Source organism: Hyalella azteca, unplaced genomic scaffold (assembly GCF_000764305.2).
Source record: "Hyalella azteca isolate HAZT.00-mixed unplaced genomic scaffold, Hazt_2.0.2 contig12211, whole genome shotgun sequence".
Lineage (NCBI taxonomy): Eukaryota > Metazoa > Arthropoda > Malacostraca > Amphipoda > Hyalellidae > Hyalella > Hyalella azteca.
This window is the reverse complement of record NW_025942174.1, coordinates 48,038-69,262: the sequence shown is the minus strand read 5'-3', so window position 1 is coordinate 69,262 and position 21,225 is coordinate 48,038. Positions and strand designations below refer to the sequence as shown.

The window sequence follows — 21,225 nt, the reverse complement described above, 5'->3', positions numbered from 1 at the left end:
CTATGACCAATGACTAAGACTACTATCATGACTATGACTACTAAACTACTATGACATTAGCTACTATGTCCCGATATGACTATCTTATTGATAGAGAAATCGGTTAAAAATAGTTTGAAGTGGCATAGAGGCTAGACAAAATTATAATGAAGGTGAACTGTTACAAAGGTGATCATCATTAATATTCAGAAGCATGTCCATCGCGCTAAAAGTACGAAGACTAATAGGATGAGAGCCTCACCTGAAATTTTATGTTAAATTACCTTTGATTAATATGAACGATAGCCTAAAGGCGAGGCTGGATGCCATAACAATAACATCTGTAAGTTAGATGATATATGTAAAATATTTATGAGCAGAAGTCGCGACTAAAACGCCCTCTCATCAAGGTCAAATGAAGATCTCACACCGAGAGCAGTTTGGCCCTCAACAGGACCGTAATCATGGTCCGAAATAAGGCATAGGCTGGAGGTCAAAGGCCGGATTGTCGCCGGCAACGCTAGTGCTCGGGAGGGAGTAAATGCCAAAGGCGATCGGCGAGGACTTCAGGATTGACCGCGAACGAGGAGAGTCGAGGAGAATAAGGCTGATGCCAGGACGAACCGTTCCTCAGTGAACAACAACAAATGAGTGACCACCAAATGCACAGCAACGAGGTGCACGCGTAAACAATAACTTGACTCCAAAACGTAATGCAGGCAATGAAATAATAATGTCAGGAAGCAGATAATGGATTCTGATTAAAAACCGACGATTAATAAATTTACTCTTTACACGTTTGGGTAATATTGACAATGACGTTTTGTGAGAATTTGTCAACTGAAAACCGAGCAATTTGGTGTTTTATTATTATTATTATTTTTTTTTTGCGTCGAGTTACCGCTAGAATTTTTTCATTAAAAGGGCGACATCTATCATCAAATTTGAATTTCATAGGATTGCGAGAATTATAAATAAATTCAGATAAATTGAATTAACGAAGACCGTGCAGCCGATACAAAGAGTATTTATTTCAAATGCATAATAAATGACACATGGACGCCCAATTCGGTGTTAAATTAAACAGGTTGATGCCTATGTGATAACTAATGAATCATACTAAAAAAATAAAAGCTAGTAGCTAACTTAGTAAATTTGCGGTTTCTTGTGGTGATCCTCAGCTCGCGTCTAAACGCTGCTGATTTACGTTTTTAGCCGGTCAGATAGGAACAAATAACTTGGACAGGACATCTGTATAATGCCGCGGTATACAGCCGGCCAATTAAACTGCAGTCGGACTGACTTTTCTCATTATTTTTTTTGTGAACAGAGCACGAATGATGACGCAAGACGACCGAAGACAATCCAGAGAGCTGAGGCGATGAGCAGAAGAGCTCGTAACGAGTACCCTATAGTGTGTCTTGATTAGCTATAAACTGGATGAAGGGCGCGGGCAACTCTTGTTATGGGGTCACGCCTCAGGTGACGGCACACCACGTCATCGGGGGGAGGCATTCCAAGGAGAGGTACTGGACATCAAAATTAAAAGCGATAAAGTGAAAAAAGTATATAAATATGGAATAAAATGAGCGGCACATTACAATAGAATAGCGTAAAAATAGACAGGTCGTACACAAGTAAAGGCAGTGCAGGGAAATGAATGTGATACCGTTATGTAAACGATTCTATCTGTACGCCAGCTCCAAAGAAGCCAGTTCGGTGTTGAGCGTATGCAGAACACGCGCGATGTTCTATAAAACATCCTTAAGAAATAAACAAATAACTCACGCTTGACATAAGGCTTTTGAATAGGGTCATATTTCCACAGCAAAAGCTTGCTATTAGGTAAATTGTTTACCCCTACGAATGCATCATTAATTTATCTAGATACACGAAATTCAAACAACTATTCAGGAATACGGAAATAAAATCTTTCACCACTAAGCAAATACCCACAAAGAATCCTCAATCATTGAGCCAATAGGTCGGTTCAGTCGCAATCAACCATTATGGATATGAAACAAAAGATAAATGGCAGGGCTAACTGTCCACTACATTTACGCTCCTTTGCCTGTACAGCATCGAAGATGGAGCACTCGTGCAAGCACGTCTTTCATATGGCCCTCGTAGCTATAAAGGACTCTTTGTAGAGCTTTCATCTGAAATGCGTCTGATAGTGAAGCAACTCTACTGCAAACTCCTACACAGTTTGTTACTTAAATGTACAACATAGCGTGAATTCCTAACGATTGCCGCATGGCTAACTTTTATTAAAATTTGTGAAGACTTAATTTAAAGACTTATTCAAATTAAAAGTTTACAATTTTATGACGAATTTTCTTCGGAATCTGTCATTTGTTGAAGGAAACCATAAGTAAAACCGAGGTATATGCATTCCACACTAACTCTAAAAAAGCAGTTTAATTTTGAATAACTTACACACGTCAACACAAAAAAATGGTTCTGAGATAATTTTGTGTTAATTGTAAAGCATTTTCCAGCTAATTTCAAAACTAGCTGAATTTTTTTCTCCATGATGTTATAGTTTTTGAAATTTTTGCATTCTTTAGTGATATATATTTGCTAATTATATATGTATATATAATTATTACTACTGAAATGAGGCACACCGAAGAAATATTTTTTGGTACATAACAGAAATAAAATCTTTACAGCCAATCATTGAGCCACATCCCGCATTAAATTACCCAGTAACAGCACATCGACATTTTCTAGTTCTAAGCTTTGTTTCCGGATTAATGCAATCTATTCAAGCCTGCAATTTAAATACAATGTAAAGCTTAGCTTAATTGTTCAAAGGTTGATCGTCATCGCACCGCCACCAACACATTCCAGTATTTAATTTGAATGAATGGAAAGTAAGAACGCGCATCCGGTCAACAGAGGCCAGCGCAGACGATGCATAATCGAACGCCCCATCAAGGATAAAACCAGTTCCATTGTACTAGGTAAACATTTCCCAAAATATTAGGCATCATAAGCAAGTTTTATAGTAAACCTGCAGAATGTGGCAACTGAGACGGATTACATCAACCGCACAACTCGTAGCATCAAGTCAATTCACAGTGATTGATATACTGTTGATATTTCCCAACCGAATAACTTAAAATCAAAGTACAGGACACCATCAAAAGTTGTTTAGCCCTATTATAGCCAAAAATGCATAAATCGGACGCAATGATTCATCGTGATCAAGAAAGCCGTTTTTCCAAGTATGATTTATAAGGAGGGAACACAAAGCCAAGCAGGCAGGGCTGAGCCTTTCACTGGCCGCCAGCTGCATGTTTTGGACGAAGCAGTCGCGCAGCTCAACGAATCCCGTGAGGCTGACCTGATTTAATGCGGCTTGAACTCCTATTTGTGTAACTTTGTACTATCAATCTTTCTTCTCAAACTGCCATACTTGAATTTTATTCATCTCAAAACTTGGTCCCAACGTTTATCAATGTGAAGCTAATGCAATTGCTTATAAATGAATACAATTAGTGTTATAAAAGATACAGCTGAAGCATAGGGAGACCTATAGATCACAGTGGGAAATTCTCAGAGCTAGGAATTTATAACGTAAATAAGAACACGAGTGAAGTACTCGCTGCACCGAGTCTTGGCTTCATCGCTCACCAGTGCAGAAAAGAAAAGTATTTTGTTGCTAAATATAAAGCAAAGACAATGCCCCACGGGGCGATGCGACGGCACGCAACGCTTTTTCCAACAGCACGCAATGCTGCAGAGCTTCACGTTCAGAGGTGAGACATGAGGAGTGCGTTAGAGCAATAAAACGATACTGCCTCGGTACTTCTAGATCGAATAACGCATTTCATGAGACCTGTTGAAGCATCACATGGGTTTTTAACATATTAAAAAAATTTATTTAGAACGGTGAATGTAGATTGTTGAACGGTATCTGCAATAAAACAACTGGGCTACGAAAACGCCACCCTAGAGTACAAGAGTACAATATCACGCGATAGCTAAAGTTATTCATGAAATTAAATCTAACACTAACCGGAACAACGATGAGTGACGTGACAGGTTTCTCCAAAATAGGGAAAAACGCTCCTTTATCGACATGTTCCGTCGAGACACCAATAAAAACGTAGACAATATGTTCACAATAAACGTTTCTTCATATCTAAATAAAGTATTGATTTGAAGTTGCTAGCAATACGCCACCAGCATTAAAGCGTAACGAACGTCATTTAAAAAAAAAACAAGCGTAAGGTGACTTCGTTTGCGCACTTCTGTTATAAAAAAAAAATAAAGAGACATCTTCCGCCCGCGTCACTGGGATAAGAAAAATAAAATACCACTGCGTACGTGGCGGCAGACTCCACCGTCGTCACGTGCTTACAAAATACAAGTCAGCGACGCGTGCAGCTATCAATCGATCACAACTGAGGCTGTCGCCACCGTGGACGCCAAGCTGTGGGCTGTTCATCGCGCAATGCTTCAATTCAAGCTCTAAACTTCGTCTAACTTGAATAGATACCATAAATAATTAACAGCTACCTTACGAAAACAGCTCTAATAAAAGAAACGGCTATTGATGACAGTGAATTTACCAAAAAGAATGAATTCCGAGACTTTATTTGCCAGTATGGGACAAGCTCAATGACTTCAGAAGTGGACAGGAAAAGAACTCAGTGGCTAGTTCATTGGGGACGTAGTTTAAAGGCAAATAAATCACTCCATTGAAAGTTAGGGCCAGGTGTTGAAATGGCTGAGAATGTGGGATCAAGCGCTGTAGTATGCAGGAAGGGAATAATCAAGATAGCGAGGGCGAGTTTGTTTACATCGCGCGGCGCCAAAGGAATTCTAAATCAGGTGCCGATGGATGTGTCGTCTACGAAGAGGGCTTATAGGGCAAACTGTGAGCGGCGGTTAAGTAGGTATATATGGAGCGTGAGTATACATGTTGTTGTTGTTGTTGTAATTGCCCATCCTGGTAGTGGCGACTAGGTAGGGGGGGTGATAGGTCAGTTTTTCCGGGCACTCGGTACCACTGGTAGTTCTACGACCATCACTGGCTTGCTGACCCGCCAGAACCATTTTATTGCATACACAACACCCTGGACAAGCCAGGTATACCCGTCATGGTATGCAGTCCGCGGACGTCGAGACGGCCACAGCCGTGCACCGGCATCTTCGCCGTTTTCAACCATTAAAGGCCGCGCGATATTACATTTAGACTTATCGATACAACTACGACACCGGCATAAGAGCGTCTCCAATCGAATACTACGATATATGCATACGATATATGCATGCACGGCCAGCGTCAATACAACGGTAGCGCTGGCCGTGAACCGTTTGCGAGACAACAAGCAAACAGTAATTCTAACGGCGGCAACGTCCAATTAAATTTAAACAATAATTAAAGATTCATTCAATGCAAACACATCTTTTCGTATTATCCACATAGAAAACGTTTCGGAAATGAACTGAGTAAAGTATCAGAGTTTCTACTGCGTACTTCGAATCGATTTTCCATTAAATAAGAGTCAATTAAAATTTATTCACTTCGCTCTAAGGCGCAAAAACTCAATACAAATCGCCGGTTATATAAAAATATCCAAAGAAGGCTGCTGCATTCCCCATTTGACTATTCTGTATTTAAAATAATTTAGATTACTGTGTTAAAACAATTAAATTAAACTGGAAATAAATTAAATGACACGCAAAAGGATTGGTTCAGTCTTACGTTGATGTAATATCAACTTAACATTTAATCGACGTTCTACATTTTACAATTCCAGCCTCCACGAAGGAATTCTATCATTTATCTACGAATATAACAGCCCTGATTAGGTAGCTACACCTGCAAAACGTTCGAAGTAGAAAATATAAATACGTATAGGTGTAGGTAAAGATAAAATATAAAGATTTTGAGTCGCATCAAGAATCCTGGTGATAATTCCATCCCACATCGAGGCAGTACTGATAAAAGGCATTTCGTCCCAACACCGCAACCGCATACTATAAATCAGTGGTTCCCAAACTTTTTCAGGCTGGCGCCCCCTTTGGCACCCTATAGTGAATTACTAGCGCCCCCACAGACATACGCCTCTTTCTTGAAATTTAGTACGCTGCAATTTTAAAAGAGAAAGGTTAAACACAAATGTGTATTTCACAAATAGAACCCCATTTAGTGAACCAATATGTTTTTCAGCTGTTTCAACTGTTTCAGCACTAGAAACCTAGGACGTCTCGGGCGAATTTACGGCCGGACTCGTGGCTGGTCTCTCGACCAATCTCCAAATTCAATTATCAAGTAGTATCTCCAAAACTAATGAACGTAGCTCTATGAAACTTGGAACATGCATTCATCAGAACCTAACGGTGTTATTTAGTTTGTAATTTTTTTAAATGTCACTTCCATTCGTGAGTTACGCGTATATTGCGAAGCAGGCCGAAATTCGCCGTGATCAAAGAATTTCTTCCAAACTATTGAACAGATTGAACTAAATTTTGAATATACATTCCTAAATACCAAACGGTGATTTTTAAGCTTATAATTTTTTTAAGATTTTACTTTTGTTTGCGAATTTTTTTTTACCGTCATTCTTGATTTCACACTTCCCTATATTCGGCCCGTATATCCGGGTAATTTGTCACTTAAATTCGAGGCGGTCAATTTCTTCCAAACTACAGAACAAATTTCAATGAAACTTAGTATATAAATACGTAACCTCTCAACGGTGATGTTTAGCGGAGATGTTTATTTTTTATTTTGCTTTCGTTCGCGAGTTATACAGATATTGGAGGAACGACCGGCTTTTCTACAGGCCGGTTTAACAAAGAGCCGTATAACTGGCAAACGAAGGCAAAACGAAAAAATTGTAACGAGCTAAACATCACCGTTGCTGAGGTTAGGTATTTAAATACTAAGTTTCGTTCAAATCTGTTCAGCAGTTTGGGAAAAATTTCTTGATTATTGCGAATTTAAATAAACACGTATTGCTGTTTAAATCACGAATGAAGGTGAAATGAGAAAAAAACTCGCGAGCAAAGGCGCAATCGAATAAATTTCACGAGCTAAACATTACCGTTCGGTAGTTAGGACTGTAAATTCAAAATTTCGTTCGAATCTGTTCCGTAGTTTGGAAGAAATTACTTGATCACTGTGAATTTCGGCCCGTATTGGCATATAACTATGGCAAAAACAAACGATGGCAAAATTCAAGCAATTTTTACGAGCTAAACATAATTGTTAGGTCCTAATGAATACGTGTACTAAGTTTCATCGAGTTAAGTTCATTAGTTTGAGAGATATTCCTTGATCATTGAATTTGGAAATTGGCCGTGAGACCGGCCGCGAGTCCGGCCGTTAATTTGTCCAATACGTAAACCCAGGAGAGGTTAAAAAACAGATCTGGGTAAAAACCATAGCTGGGAGTCATGTGCTGCACGTGTTGTGTACAAATCGTCAAACAAACTTTCGAACTTCTGACTTCGACTTCGGATTGTCGCCCTCCTATCGCCCCCCCAATCGCCCTCTTCTTCCTTACCGCCCCCCAAAATCTTTCCATCGCCCCTAGGGGGGCGATATCGCCCACTTTGGGAACCACTGCTATAAATCATCTCCGGCAGATGCATCAGTGCCAGACTATATGTTGTTGGAGTTCATATTGTTGCCGACACAATAGCGGTAGCCAAGAACAGCGTAGCGTGGCCAGCTCCTGCACCTGCAGAGCACGGCCAGCTCCTGCACCTGCAGAGCACGGCCAGCTCCTGCACCTGCAGAGCACGGCCAGCTCCTGCACCTGCAGAGCACGGCCAGCTCCTGCACCTGCAGAGCACGGCCAGCTCCTGCACCTGCAGAGCACGGCCAGCTCCTACACCTGCCACTTCAGACTCCTTATAGCGACTCGATGAGCAGTACCAAAATTACCAAACAATTGTAGTCAAAAGAAAGGGGGCAAAGGAAACGCGTAACTAGTCCTAAACCGGAGGAGGATATTAAAAATGTTGGGTAATGCAGGGGGTAACACGCTTATTGATGCATATTATATATTGTGATGCCATCGCAGTAAACGTTGGGAGCATGACAGTACTGCATCCTATAGTGATCAACACTATACTGTCACCTCTCAACACACTGAATACGGTATATCGCTTAGACATGCAAAAAGCTTAGAGTCCTTGCATACAATGCTGGTAAGTGATGCGCTAATTTGACTTGCTACCTATTAAAAATTCCAAGTAAAGCGAAGTTTTGTGTAAAAATTGTTTCCAATCAGCCTGGCATGCTTCCAGGGACACAGTTTCCACAAGTTGGCGATTCCGAAGACAATAAAACTTCAGATAAAATGAATACATGGCAAAGTCTTCAAAATAATGTTAAACTAATTCGAATATAGCGATGCATAATAATATCTAATTACAAATATACATGCACACACGAATTCAAAGAATAATGATCGCGAATAAATAGAAAAACAATAATAGGTACCTACTCATTTCAGTCACAAGAATAACGGAGGAGCATTAATAATATTCATGTATTAAAAATATACGAGTATCTTCAAAGTATTATTAAAATTAATAATACTTTGAACACATGAACAACTTTACCGACTGAGAAGACTGCTACTCAAACAACATAGCAAGTAAATTGAAGCAGAGCAGGACGTTGTACATTTCATTTAATGGAATTCTAGAGAGTCTATCAAAATTTTTTTTTAATCAAATCAACATAGAGTACGAAAGTTCAGGATGTCACTGAGAAATGTAAAAAAACGAGCAAATACACCGTGGGGTCTTTATACAAAAAACTTGATATCATTAGTTCATTTCCGCCAGTAAGAGCGTCAACATCAGTTATATTCCCGTCAACTCAGTCAACACTCGTACACTTATAGGTATGTTATGGGCGGCTACCCGCATGCAGCTCATCGCTTCACAGTGCAGCTTCACCTCGTCCTTTAGACACGTGAAACTACAGAGCCTCACAACGCATTTTGGCATTATCAGGTGGACTATAAAAGCTATCTAGTGGTCTTATTAAGTGGCCAATGAATGCTATCCTAACGCATTTGCAATTGGCTTATTAACGCTCTCTGGTGATGGCGTCATTAAATGATAAGTGGAAAAATCATAATTAATAACCTTTTAATCATTACCTAATTAATCATCATCACCTTTTAAATCATAGAAATCTGAGACCAGCGTAAGTCTCCGAAAGAATGACTTCAACGCACATGTAATGCACTATAAATTCATAGTTGTGAATCATATTGAGTTGTACTGTAAGTCTGTAGTATTATTTTGAATGTGGAGACGGCTTCATATGCCCAAACCATCACATCACCCAAAATTTCTTCACCACCCTAGTCCCTAAACCACCCAAGCACCTCAAATTACTTCATCCCCCACTACCCCAAACAACCTCGCATGTTAATCCACCCAACCACCATAAATCACCTCACACCATTCCCCCCCCCCCCTCCCCGACTACCCCAAACCACCTCATGCACCACCCCGACTACCCCAAACCATCTCAAACACCACCCCGACTACCCCAAACCACCTCATGCACCACCTTGACTACCCCAAACCATCTCAAACACCACCCCCACTACCCCAAACCACCTCATGCACCACCCCCACTACCCCAAACCACCTCATGCACCACCCCCACTACCCCAAACCACCTCTAACACCACCCCCACTACCACAAACCACCTCACAAATAATTGGTTCTCGGACATCGTCGCGACCTAGAACTCTTCCGGTGGGCGCGTCAGTGAAAAAAAGCGTGTGACGGCAACCCTCAGAAGGAACAACAGCAAAATGTTCAATTCTGTACAGTGAGACTTCAAGAAATACGTAAAAATATGCACAGCTTTTTTTTCGACGTTTACATGCACGGTATAAATGCGTTTAATTGTTAATCAAAGCAGGCCATGAAGAAGGTAAAGGAGTACAGTGTAAAGTTAGTTAGTTAGTTTAGTGGCCAAATGTTTACTAGCGCTTCAGCTATTTAGCTAGTACAGTGTAAAAATTCAGTTTAAAATCAAATATTAAAATAACACATGAAGAAGGTTAAACATTTCAAGCGCACAACACAGTAGCTTGGGAAAATGTCTTCAAATATATTGTTTTGAAAAGGATGGTGAATCTCGTTAGAGGTTTACTTTCACTTAAGAATGGCTTACAATGCGAAGCCGTGATAATATTAAGCTTCTAATTAAAAGTATACAGAAGACGTGCCGTGCATATCACCAGCTTGATATTAAAGCGAGCTCTATGAAAGACCTTCTGTTCACTACAGCGACATGGTGGCCAACTACAACCAAGGACAAGTCGCAGCAATCCTAATTATGCAGCTCGTAGCGCTGTAAAAACAACCTACACCACACGACACAAGATCCATGACAATGTTTCCCAAACATTTCGTAGACGCGTGCCACCTGTGGCTTCAGTAAAGTCTGCGTAAATCACCAGGCAAGCTGCTAATTTCTAGAGTTGTTAAAATTTAATGTCACTCAATGAACTACTATTTAAAGCATTGAGCACGTTTACCGTTCGAATGTAGCGATGGCCGCAGGGAACAGGTGGGTGCCTTGTGACAGATTATCTCGTGTTAGGCAACGAGCATTCTTGTGAAGTAATAAATAAACTAACTAAAAATCCTCTAACATCCAAAATTCTTGTTATAGCACATGGGAGTCCTTACAGTACAGCAGATTGAAAGCCACTACACTACTTTTCAAGGCACAGCCGAGCCATTAATCTATCCACTGTACTGCTTTGTGGATACACACTTGTATATCCACTGTGCTGCTTTCCACTAGCAAAGCAGCACAGCCCATCCAACCCAATCTAATGTATCACAAAACGCAGCATAAGCGTACAAGGATGCTTGCTCAGCGCGCAATCGAATATCCACGTCATTTACGCGCTCTACTTGCGACCAAGAGGCACACGAATGTGCGCAATGCTTGAAAAAGCAATAAATTAAGCAAAATACTATTATTTCAATAAATATTGACCGCGTCAGATACGAGTGTTAGGACAGGAAGGAATGCACGACTATATGTAGTTCAAGATAGACGAGTAAATGCAAGAAATGGAGAGCACGCGGCGCAAGAGGTGGCAAGAGAGGATAAGCAATCATGAAGGCAAGGGACGGGAACGCTGCTGCAGGCGAGGCTGCTGGCGCCGGAAGCGACAAGACACACTAGCACCTCGCGACGATACCTATGCTAACTACTAACATTCATACCTACCGCCGTGTTAGTGGTTACTAAATGCAATACCAACACTCGTATCACGAGTGTTGGTACTGTACAACATGTACCGATAAATGCAATATAAACACCATGGCATTTTGGCACAAGTGTTGGTATTGTACAACACGTAGCAATAAATGCAATACAAACACTCGTACCACAAGTGTTTGTATTGTACAACATGTACCAATAAATGCAATACCAATACTCGTATCACGAGTCAAAGCGTATTGTATTTATTTGCGCTTTCTTCATCAGACGAGTATCAATTCTGATCAGCTTGTTTCGCAAATTATTAAACGAGAGCGTAAACTCATCAATCAGCGATTGAACGCCAACAGATTCAGGCAATAATGCATGAATAAAAATACCAAGAACTCAGTACAACACCTGAGATCGTGATGATGTCAATGGATGAAAAGTCGTGACGAAAAAGCAGTGATAATTTAATGACTAATATAATCATGAAACATAATGATAAAATGACAACAATGATATAATCATGTAATATATTGACCATATGATGACACTTATAATATAATGATAATGTAATGATCATGAAAATAATCCATTTAGAGTTGTCACCCAACACATAGCGCATTACCAAAACCACCAACACGGCACAATTATCTCCCAATTAACACAGCTCATAATAAAAATGCAAACGGCTTATTCCTAGCGCACTGAAGAAAGGCTTCACGCACTTTCGAATTCAACTCCAAAATGATATTAGAGTCGTACTTCAGATAAGAATGGGGTATACGATCATGGAGAAATGCTGCTGAAGAGATTGTGAGGTTGTGACATTTCAAGATTGCAAGGAGGAACATAATCGTGGGCTGGTAAATAGATCAAGGCGGTGTTCCGGAATATGTCTCGTAATACACAGGTCAATTCACCGCCTGTACACAGCACAAGAAACCATCTTCAAGCAGCAAAACTACACTACCCTAACGCAGCCTCGAAAGCATTTCTGGCATTTCTGATGAACGCAGCGTTCGCAAAATTTTGAACATCAGCATTGAGCAGGGATCACAAGCGACCAAGCAACAACAGTTTACAGTCAATGTTCATCATCATCCTATACAGCAATACTTCACAGTTTACAGTCAATGTTCATCATCATCCTATACAGCAATACTTCACAGTTTACAGTCAATGTTCATCATCATCCTATACAGCAATACTATACAGTTCATCAGCAATACTATACAGTAGACAATACTTCACTATGACCGATCGAAGATCATCATAATCCTGAATTTTTTCATTAACATAAGAGTTTACAAGCAGCGCCATCAAATTTTTTCAAACATCATCTCAAAACAATTATGAATGAATCAGCTTTGTTCTCACAAAAAATATAAGATAGTTGAAGAGAATTTTACTCTAGCAACAAAACTGCTAAGTAATAAGGCAATAGGCATTGCTACACATATGCAGCTGATGTCATGATATATACACTTATTTGACTTCTGCCCTAAACTAGAGCAGGTTATCAGGAAGGCTTCAGTCTTATCACTTTTATATTAGCCCTAGTGGCAGCATTTTTACCAATACACGGTATTCACATTCAATTATACCAATTCACAGCTATAAACTTGTGTGTAATTTTTAAAAATTAATTGATTACTACCAGCCTTTCAAGTTGACTCAGCCATCATGATAAAAATTGAATCTTTCTTCATTTTAATTGGCTTATCTAATAATTCTGGGATCACTGAGTTGGCACCTTGGCGGTCATCCTTGAATGTCACAATGTAGAAGCAAACATTTTTCACAATGTACAACATTGGTCTTTATTCATTTTGATTCACTACTAAGTCAAATTTTTACTCACTAAAATCTTTTGGCCAAAAAAGTATCTCTTCACCATCAGTAGACATTCACCATAGAAGGGTCTTCTGGTGAGTTGGGTAATGTTGAAAATACAAGAAAGTATTGGGAAGCTTTGGCATGGATCATAATAAGATGAAACGTTTGGCATGACACAGGCAGTCAAACCTGAAATATCTGAGTGACTCAAACATAAAGCATACCTTTAACCTGAACTTAGTACTCAGTATTAGTCCTTAATATAATGGCGCTAAGAATAAATTAATTATCAAAGTGTTAATGATAGATTAATTGATAAGAGTGGAGTACTCACAGATCAAAGTGCTGGTTCCAGGCAGGGTCGAGTGTGGCTTTGCAGGTGTCAGTGACATGGCAGGCTCCTGTGCCACTCACACTCACTTTGGCAAACGGGTCTGGTAAGCCTACAGCCACACAATTGTCCAGTACAGGCATCAATGTTGGGATTAATGTTGCCATTTTTCAACATACTCCAATTTAAAGAACTCATTTTTCAAATTAACCACATAGAAATAAACTTTCACAAAACAAAACAGCCCACATATATAATTTTCCATTAACATTTTTTTGTAATATTTGCCACTTTTAAGAAATATAAGACCAAGGTGGAGACAATAAAATCACTCAATTTTTCACAGGTTTCAAGTCTCCAGTTTGGTTGTAATTAACACAAGACACAACAAATGTTGAGGATGGAGATGTGATGGCAGCAGCAGCAGCAGAGCCGAGAGTCGTCATCCCCACAGCCAGCGTAGCCAATGATACATGCAAGAGGAACATCTCATTTAGTGCAACATTGTGATTATTTACTATAATATTAATTTATTGATACTAGAGTAAATAATTAAATAATATGAAATGAAATAATGTAACTCAAGCTGAAATTTAGTCAACCTAATCCAAAACAGATGTTCATAAGAAGCATTTTTCAGTAATATCAAGAAAGTTAACACACACAATAAGTGCTTACAATCATGTGCAACCATATGAATTTATGTTTTCCATGAAAAATAGTGGTCAACTAAGTGGTCATAATTAACCAATAACAATGTTCAAAGGTAGTAAATTGAAGGTATGATGAATGGATGATACCTTTATACAGCAGCATTACTTAAAACATGTCAGGGAATAAAAATGAATTATGAACTATGAACATGAACTGTAAATATTTATAAATGAACTGAATTAAGCTCAGAGGATAATATTTTTAGATAGAGCCAAATGCATAGAGCACAATGAAAATGGCTTCTCAAAAATTGCCACAATGTTATACCAAATAAAATACTTTAAAAAAACTTTAAAAAAACACGTTTTTCTTGTGGACTAAAAAGTAGAAAATAAAATACTTAAAAAAAAAACTTTTTAAAAAAACACGTTTTTCTTGTGGACTAAAAAGTAGAAAATAAATTATGGCTCGCCCCAAAAAACGTGTGTTGGGCAGATTTATGATTAAAGCGAAAAGCACACAACACACGAATTTTAGAAATTTGATGGTGAACGTACAGCCTGACCCACGTTTTTTGGGGCGAGCCATAATTTATTTTCTACTTTTTAGTCCACAAGAAGAATGTTGTTGCGAGCCAATTTACTTAACTTGACATACATATCGATGATACACAGCGTCAGCGCCTGCTTGTCTATAACGTCAGCGCCCGCACGTCATACTATATATACTATACTTTAATCAATTAAGCTAATTTAGGTCTCTAATTGCTAGTTTTTATGATTGTATCTGAAATTGTTAGACAAAAATAGCCTGCATGCTGAATTTCAGAACTCTAGCGCAATCAGAAGTGGGCTAATTTTTGTTGTCAATGTTAACAACAAACAAACAAATGCAAAGCTGAGTAAAGAAAAACGTGTTAAAAAAGTAGTACTTACGGAAGAAGTCTTTCTTGCTGAGGTTTTTGCCACAGATCACTGAAAAGCAAAACAAAAGCACTTGGTAACACTAAAGTTCAAATGCATCCTTAAATCAATACAAGAAATATATGCATAAAAGCAAGGTATTAAGAAACATTCTGCAAATTTTTGAAAAATATTTATTCTTCAATGTTTCTTAACTCTTATGAATGGACCTTGAAGTCAGATCATCTAAAGAGTATTAATTTTCATGAAATTTGACCAAAGAATTTACCTTGGTATTGCAATGAGAGATATTCAGAAATGTGTTTCATACAAGAAATACAATACATTCATTGAGAATGTTTTGTTAGTCAAAAATATTTTAACATAATAGAATAAAACAAAGATCTTTATTATTAGAGAAGAACAATATATATCCGTTAAAAATATATTTCTTTGATGCCTGGCATTGCTGGGAGTGAGTTGCTTCTTAAAATTCTGGTGGAATCCTCCAGTGTACAATAATTCACAGTGCAACTGCATACACATCCCTGTACAATGCCCTGCAATCACATGGTTCAATATTGGAGCAAAATATGTTTACCAGTGTACTAGTCATGATGGTACTAAAAACACTTCATTTGTGCATACATACCGTAAAATGGGGTAACTTTGACCACTTTTTTTTTTTTTCAAAATGATGCCATTTTTTTACTAGATAAGTTAAACTTAAATTGAAACATGAAAAATACAGGTCTATACTCTAGCTTTACTCACCATAAATTGCTGGCTCCTGCCTCTCATAGTTTTGATGTAATTTAAAAAAAAGTGATGGTCTTTGTTACCCCAGCTCTTGGGGTTTCTTTGACCGGGTGGTAAAATCAATTTTATTTTTAGTAAAATAACTCCAAATAACTCCAGGTTGTGGTGCATTGTAGTAGAACTCTTCTAGTTACATATACAAAAGACAGATTTTAGGAAAGTGTCATAGTTTGCAAATGGGGGCACCGCCCCCAAATGAGCAAAATGTGACCACCTAATGGCAGCCGTGATGGGGTAACATAGACCGGTTTGGAAATTAAGTTAAAATTACCATATATAAGACTCTGTAGAGTCAAACATAAAGAAAAAAACATTAATAGGTATATCAAACAAAAAATATGTTATATAGGTACCTATGGCAATTTTAACTTAATTTCCAAGCCAGTCAATGTTACCCCGTCACGGCTGCCATTAGGTGGTCAAAGTTACCCCATTGGGGGATGGCGCCCCCCATTTGCAAACTATGACACTTTTCTAAAATTTGTCTTTTGCATATGTAACTAGAAGAGTTCTACTACAATGCATCAAAACCTGGAGTTAGTTTACCAAAAAATAAAAAAATTGGAGGGGGTACTCCGACAGGCTTTGAATAAGAGCTCTTTTTTGTGGGTCACATTTTTTATTTTTTAACCTATTAGATATGCAAACTTTTTAAATCTTTCTATTGTGTTACGTAGCCTCAGTATTAGGCCTTTGATGGCCACTAATAAAATTTTTCTAAGTCAAATCGTGTTTGAGTTTTGGGGGTTTTTGTTAAAAAAACGAAAAGTGGTCAAAGTTACCCCGCCGGCCAAAGTAACCCCATTTTACGGTATTACACAAGTTTTTGCTTCTTGTCAATAGGAGGTTTAGGAGAGAATAAACTCACAACCTACCCTAACAAAATTTAGAGCCGGTCGGCTCTTCATTAAGGAACGCCTAGGACTAGGGGAGCATAGTCCACCAGCTTCCTTATGTCTGCTTTTTGGTCTGCATTCCAGTCCCCGAATCAGACAGCTACAAGCGCCTTGTACTTATTCTGCCAACTCTTGCCCCTACTCTCAGGAGACTATAAAGTTGGCAAGGAGGTTCTGACTAGTCGCTGATTGCGATCAGTTGGCCAACTGACCCAGAATAACTCTTATACAAACATAGCAACTTGGGGGCGGAGGCTAAAGCATACCCCAAATTTTGTTAGATGAAGGATTTGTCTGGCAAAGGAATTATCAATAAATTATGTTCAAAATTAAAAGCCTATGATGCTTGCCCAAAAATTATTAAAAATAGCTTAATTTTATCAAAGATTTTTAAAACCACCCATGAAACTGTCATCCTGACATCCTGATATTTTTTGGTAAAATTTTCATAATATATCAAAGAATTTTCAGAATTGAACATATAATCAAAGATCTTTCAGGTTAATATTTTACAAATACAAACAAATTTGTTGCTCCAAAGACATCAAACCAAGATAGGATTGTGGAAGTGGCAACTGGTGCTTGCCATAAAGCTTTTCTAAAGATAGCAATTTACAAACAATTAGCAAATATCCTATACAAATGATCAATATAGACATGGCAAGCTAGTGTGCATTATAAATATGTTAAAACTGTTTGTAATCACTAATCAGACGAGCAAATAAACATGAATGCCAATATGAAGTCAAGATGGCAATGGGCTTGATGGAAAGCCCCTCCCCCTCCCCCAAAAAATACCTTGTCATGGCATAAAGCTAAGAGGGCCTATATTAAAGTTTATTCATACAGTAACCCAATTAATAATCAATAAAAATATAGAGCAAACAACACAAAAATAAATTCCTCTTCTACTAGCATGAAGTGCTCGTAAAAGAGGAAGCTTCCAAGTTCCAGTACTGTGAAATGGGGTAGCTAACTTGGACCATTTTGACTTAAATAGAAGATAATCCAAATTCAAAAAGTTCTTGCCTTAGAAAAAATGTGTTAATGGCTATTGAAGTACCTTGAGATAACCTACAAATGCAATAAAAATGTATTATGTATATTTACTATGTAAATTTTTGTATCACAATAAGGATCAGCACACAAAATGGCCTTAGTGGCCTAAGACATTAGGCACATACGGTGATATTTTAATAGCCGTTCATTTCTTGCTACGTCCTTAATGTGTTGGAATATACCGCGTTTACCCTATACGCTATACAGTATAAGGCAAATGCGGTATATTCCGACATCGTGGGTAATTTCGTCACGTCTCTAGTTTTTCCTTTATATTAAGATTTGTTTTAGTTCCATGCATACGTTGATGGTTGAAATGGTGACGTCATACATTTGCGCGTTGAACTACTGCCAAAACACTAGGTCTTGGCCATCTAGCAGGAAAATATTGAGATCCAAAGAGAGACAATGCATGCCACGTGGTGAGATCATCGAAAATTGTGTCAAATTTGACAGTTGACCTTGCTCTGCCAAATAGTGAATAACTGTTTGTATAGGAAGAATATTATGGTTTGAGACTTTTAAATACGTCTGTGAATATATTAGGAATCCTTTAAGTATACTTGTATTCACTGATTTCAAGTGGTAAATAAATTAATAGATGATCAAGTTGAGAAATGGATTTAGACACATGAAAACTAATTCCGTCACAACTTGAATTGGACACACACAGATCGTTCCTAGCTATGTACAAAAATTAAAATTTGCTTAATTAAAAGCTTAATAGTTGTTAATTAAAAGCATAATTAAGTACCTAGTGTTCAATATTCATTAGTGTTCTAATTCAAAGCCGTGTTGTATTCCAATACAGCTCACACAGCAAACGGAATTCGAACACATGGATGACGGCATTACTTATCAGTAGAATTTGAACTTTTGAAGCGTGGACGGAATACACTTCACCACGTGCCGAATATTGCCACACACAGTCTCGGAATATAGGGATTTGGAAGGTTTGCATTCTAAAGGCTTTTATATAAATATGGCAACATTTTGTGACGTTTCATTGTTGCTGGCACGTAGGGTAAACGCGGTATATTCAGACATCGTAGGTAATTCCGTCACCTCTCCAGCTTTTCCTTTATATTAAGCTTAGTTTTAGTTCCATGCGTTTGTTGATGGTTGAAATGGCGACGTCATGCATTTGCAAGTCAAAATACTGCCAAAACACTAGGTCTCTGCCATCTAGTGGGAAAATATTGAGATCCAAAGAGAGACAATGCATGCCACCTGGTGAGATCATTGAAAAATGTGTCAAATTTGACAGTTGACATGGCTCTACCAAATAGTGAATAACTGTTTTTATAGGAAGAATATTATGGTTTGAGACTTTTAAATACGTCTGTGAATATATTAGGAATCCTTTAAGTATACTTATATTCGCTGATTTCAAGTCATAAATAAATTAATAGATGATTAAGTTGAGATGTTGTTTTTAGACACATGAAAACTAATTCCGACACAACTTGAATTGGACACACACAGATCGTGCAAAGCTTTGTACAAAAATTGAAATTTGCTTAATTAAAAGCCTAATAGCTGTTAATTAAAACGTAATTAAGTAGTGTTCAATATTCGTTAGTGTTCTAATTCAAAGCCGTGTTGTATCCCAATACAGCTCACACAGCAAACGGAATTTGAACACATGGATGTTGGCAATACATATCAGTTAAATTTGAAGCGCTGACGAAATACGACTCACCACGTGTCGAATATTGCCACACAAAGTGATGGAATATAGGGATTTGGTAGGTTTCCATTCTAAAGGCTTTTTAATAAATATGGCAACATTTTGTGACGTTTCATCGTTGCTGATGCGTAGTAAAGTGTTTTGAGAGTCATGTGAAGGCAACAGAACTTGCGTAACGCATACGTTTTTTTTTATAGTTTTTCATTTCTCGATGCGTCCTTAATGTGTCGGAATATACCGCGTTTACCCTAGTGCGGTGTTTTGCGAGTCACATAAAGCAAACAGAACTCAAGTAACGCATACAGTTATTTTTTTATACCTAGTTTTTCATTTCTCGATGCGTCCTTAATGTGTTGGAATATACCTCATTTACCCTACATTAAACTTCAAGCAGGTTGAGACAAGGTTGGAATTCTGATTTCTGAAAATGTTTACATTTTTAATATCAATCTAGAGAAGTGAATCTGAAGCCAAAATTGTCAAAAAAGTTAGAGTTTCAGGACTTCAGATCCAATTTGATATATTTATTATGCATATGTAGCTAAACATGAATACAGTCAATACACCTGTTAGCAGGATGGAATTCTAATTTTGAAGGTTCATATATTATTTCGATCCACCAAGACCACTTTTTCTATCCAACATTGTTATTTGAGGCAAAAAATTTTAGAATCTGAGGTGAAGTTAATTATATAGACAATATCGACAAAATAGGCAGGAAACCTGAAGAAATGTATGTTTGGACGCGTATCAATTGGTATTTATAATTTAAACCAAATTTCCATCATTTAAATGTCAGTATGGAATGTGGATCAAGTCTAATTATTGTGAAATCGAACTTGACATGACCAAAAGCTATGCCTGTGACGCCGCCATGTCAGTTATGATCGTGGAAACACCATGTGAATGTACGCCTTGGAAAAGTGGACGTTTATCTCATACTTTGGTGTGATATCGAAAAGTTTGTTGGTATTGTCCAATCGTGAGATTTTTAAGATTCTGGATGTGTTTTATTTTTATTTTAGAATGTATTCATTGCAAAAATGTGTCCGCTAGCCTACAGATAAACGACTAGTTAACTTGATTCGGCGTTGGCAACACGGGATTGGATTTCAAACCACGCGCGATTTCGGAAGAGCGGAAGGCAGTTTCCAATGAGCTCAGTTTATATGATTTCACTGCAGTGGAAGGTGAGGTGGTGTAACGCGGTGGTAGGGTTGATTTTTCGATACGTTTTCATATATTAACATGAGAATATATTAACTATACAGAATTCCACACTGCCTGTTAGGCCTACTAATTTATTATCTCTGCATACCTACCTAATTCTCACACAGAAGAAAAAAACCAAATTAATTTTTATACTACAGGATTGCTAATGACCATTGACATGCCTCATACCCAACAGGTGCTGAGCATGAGTTATAAAAAAAAACATTCCAGGTAATTCACTAGCCTATTTAGGTATGAAAGAATAAATTTAAATTATTAGCATGGGATGATTGACCTTACCAAATAGCTACCAATGACTTTTACCATTGGAATCTCGAAAATTCTAAGGAGAAAAAGACAACAAGAATTCTAAGAAATAATGCTTACATGTTAAACGAATTTTGCTGGTGCCAGACCGGCGAGATGGAATCGGATTCGGCATGTTTGCATTATAAAATCGAGCTTTTCATGTCAACAAGACGCTAAACAACCGCTTACAAACGTCCATGATAAACTGACAGGATTTACAGCACTGCATGTGGACGAGACAGTAAACGGGAACTCCACAGCGCCATCTATTGCTTAAAAGATTAACATTTTCCTAGTGTTAGGA

General features: G+C 38.1%; 1 protein-coding gene across 1 annotated transcript in view; it reads right to left on the bottom strand.

The window, feature by feature from the left end:
• The window catches only part of LOC108672210 (E3 ubiquitin-protein ligase SMURF2), a 45,442-nt gene extending 24,280 nt beyond the window's left edge, over window positions 1-21,162 (bottom strand). Inside the window, exons 1-3 of the mRNA XM_018159844.2 lie at window positions 21,000-21,162; window positions 14,970-15,008; window positions 13,384-13,492 (exon numbers count right to left, since the gene is read on the bottom strand). Of these exons, the coding sequence (XP_018015333.1) occupies window positions 13,384-13,492; window positions 14,970-15,008; window positions 21,000-21,054 (203 nt within the window). The 5' untranslated portion in view covers window positions 21,055-21,162. The remainder of the gene's footprint in view (window positions 1-13,383; window positions 13,493-14,969; window positions 15,009-20,999) is intronic.
• Between the last annotated feature and the right edge of the window lie 63 nt (window positions 21,163-21,225).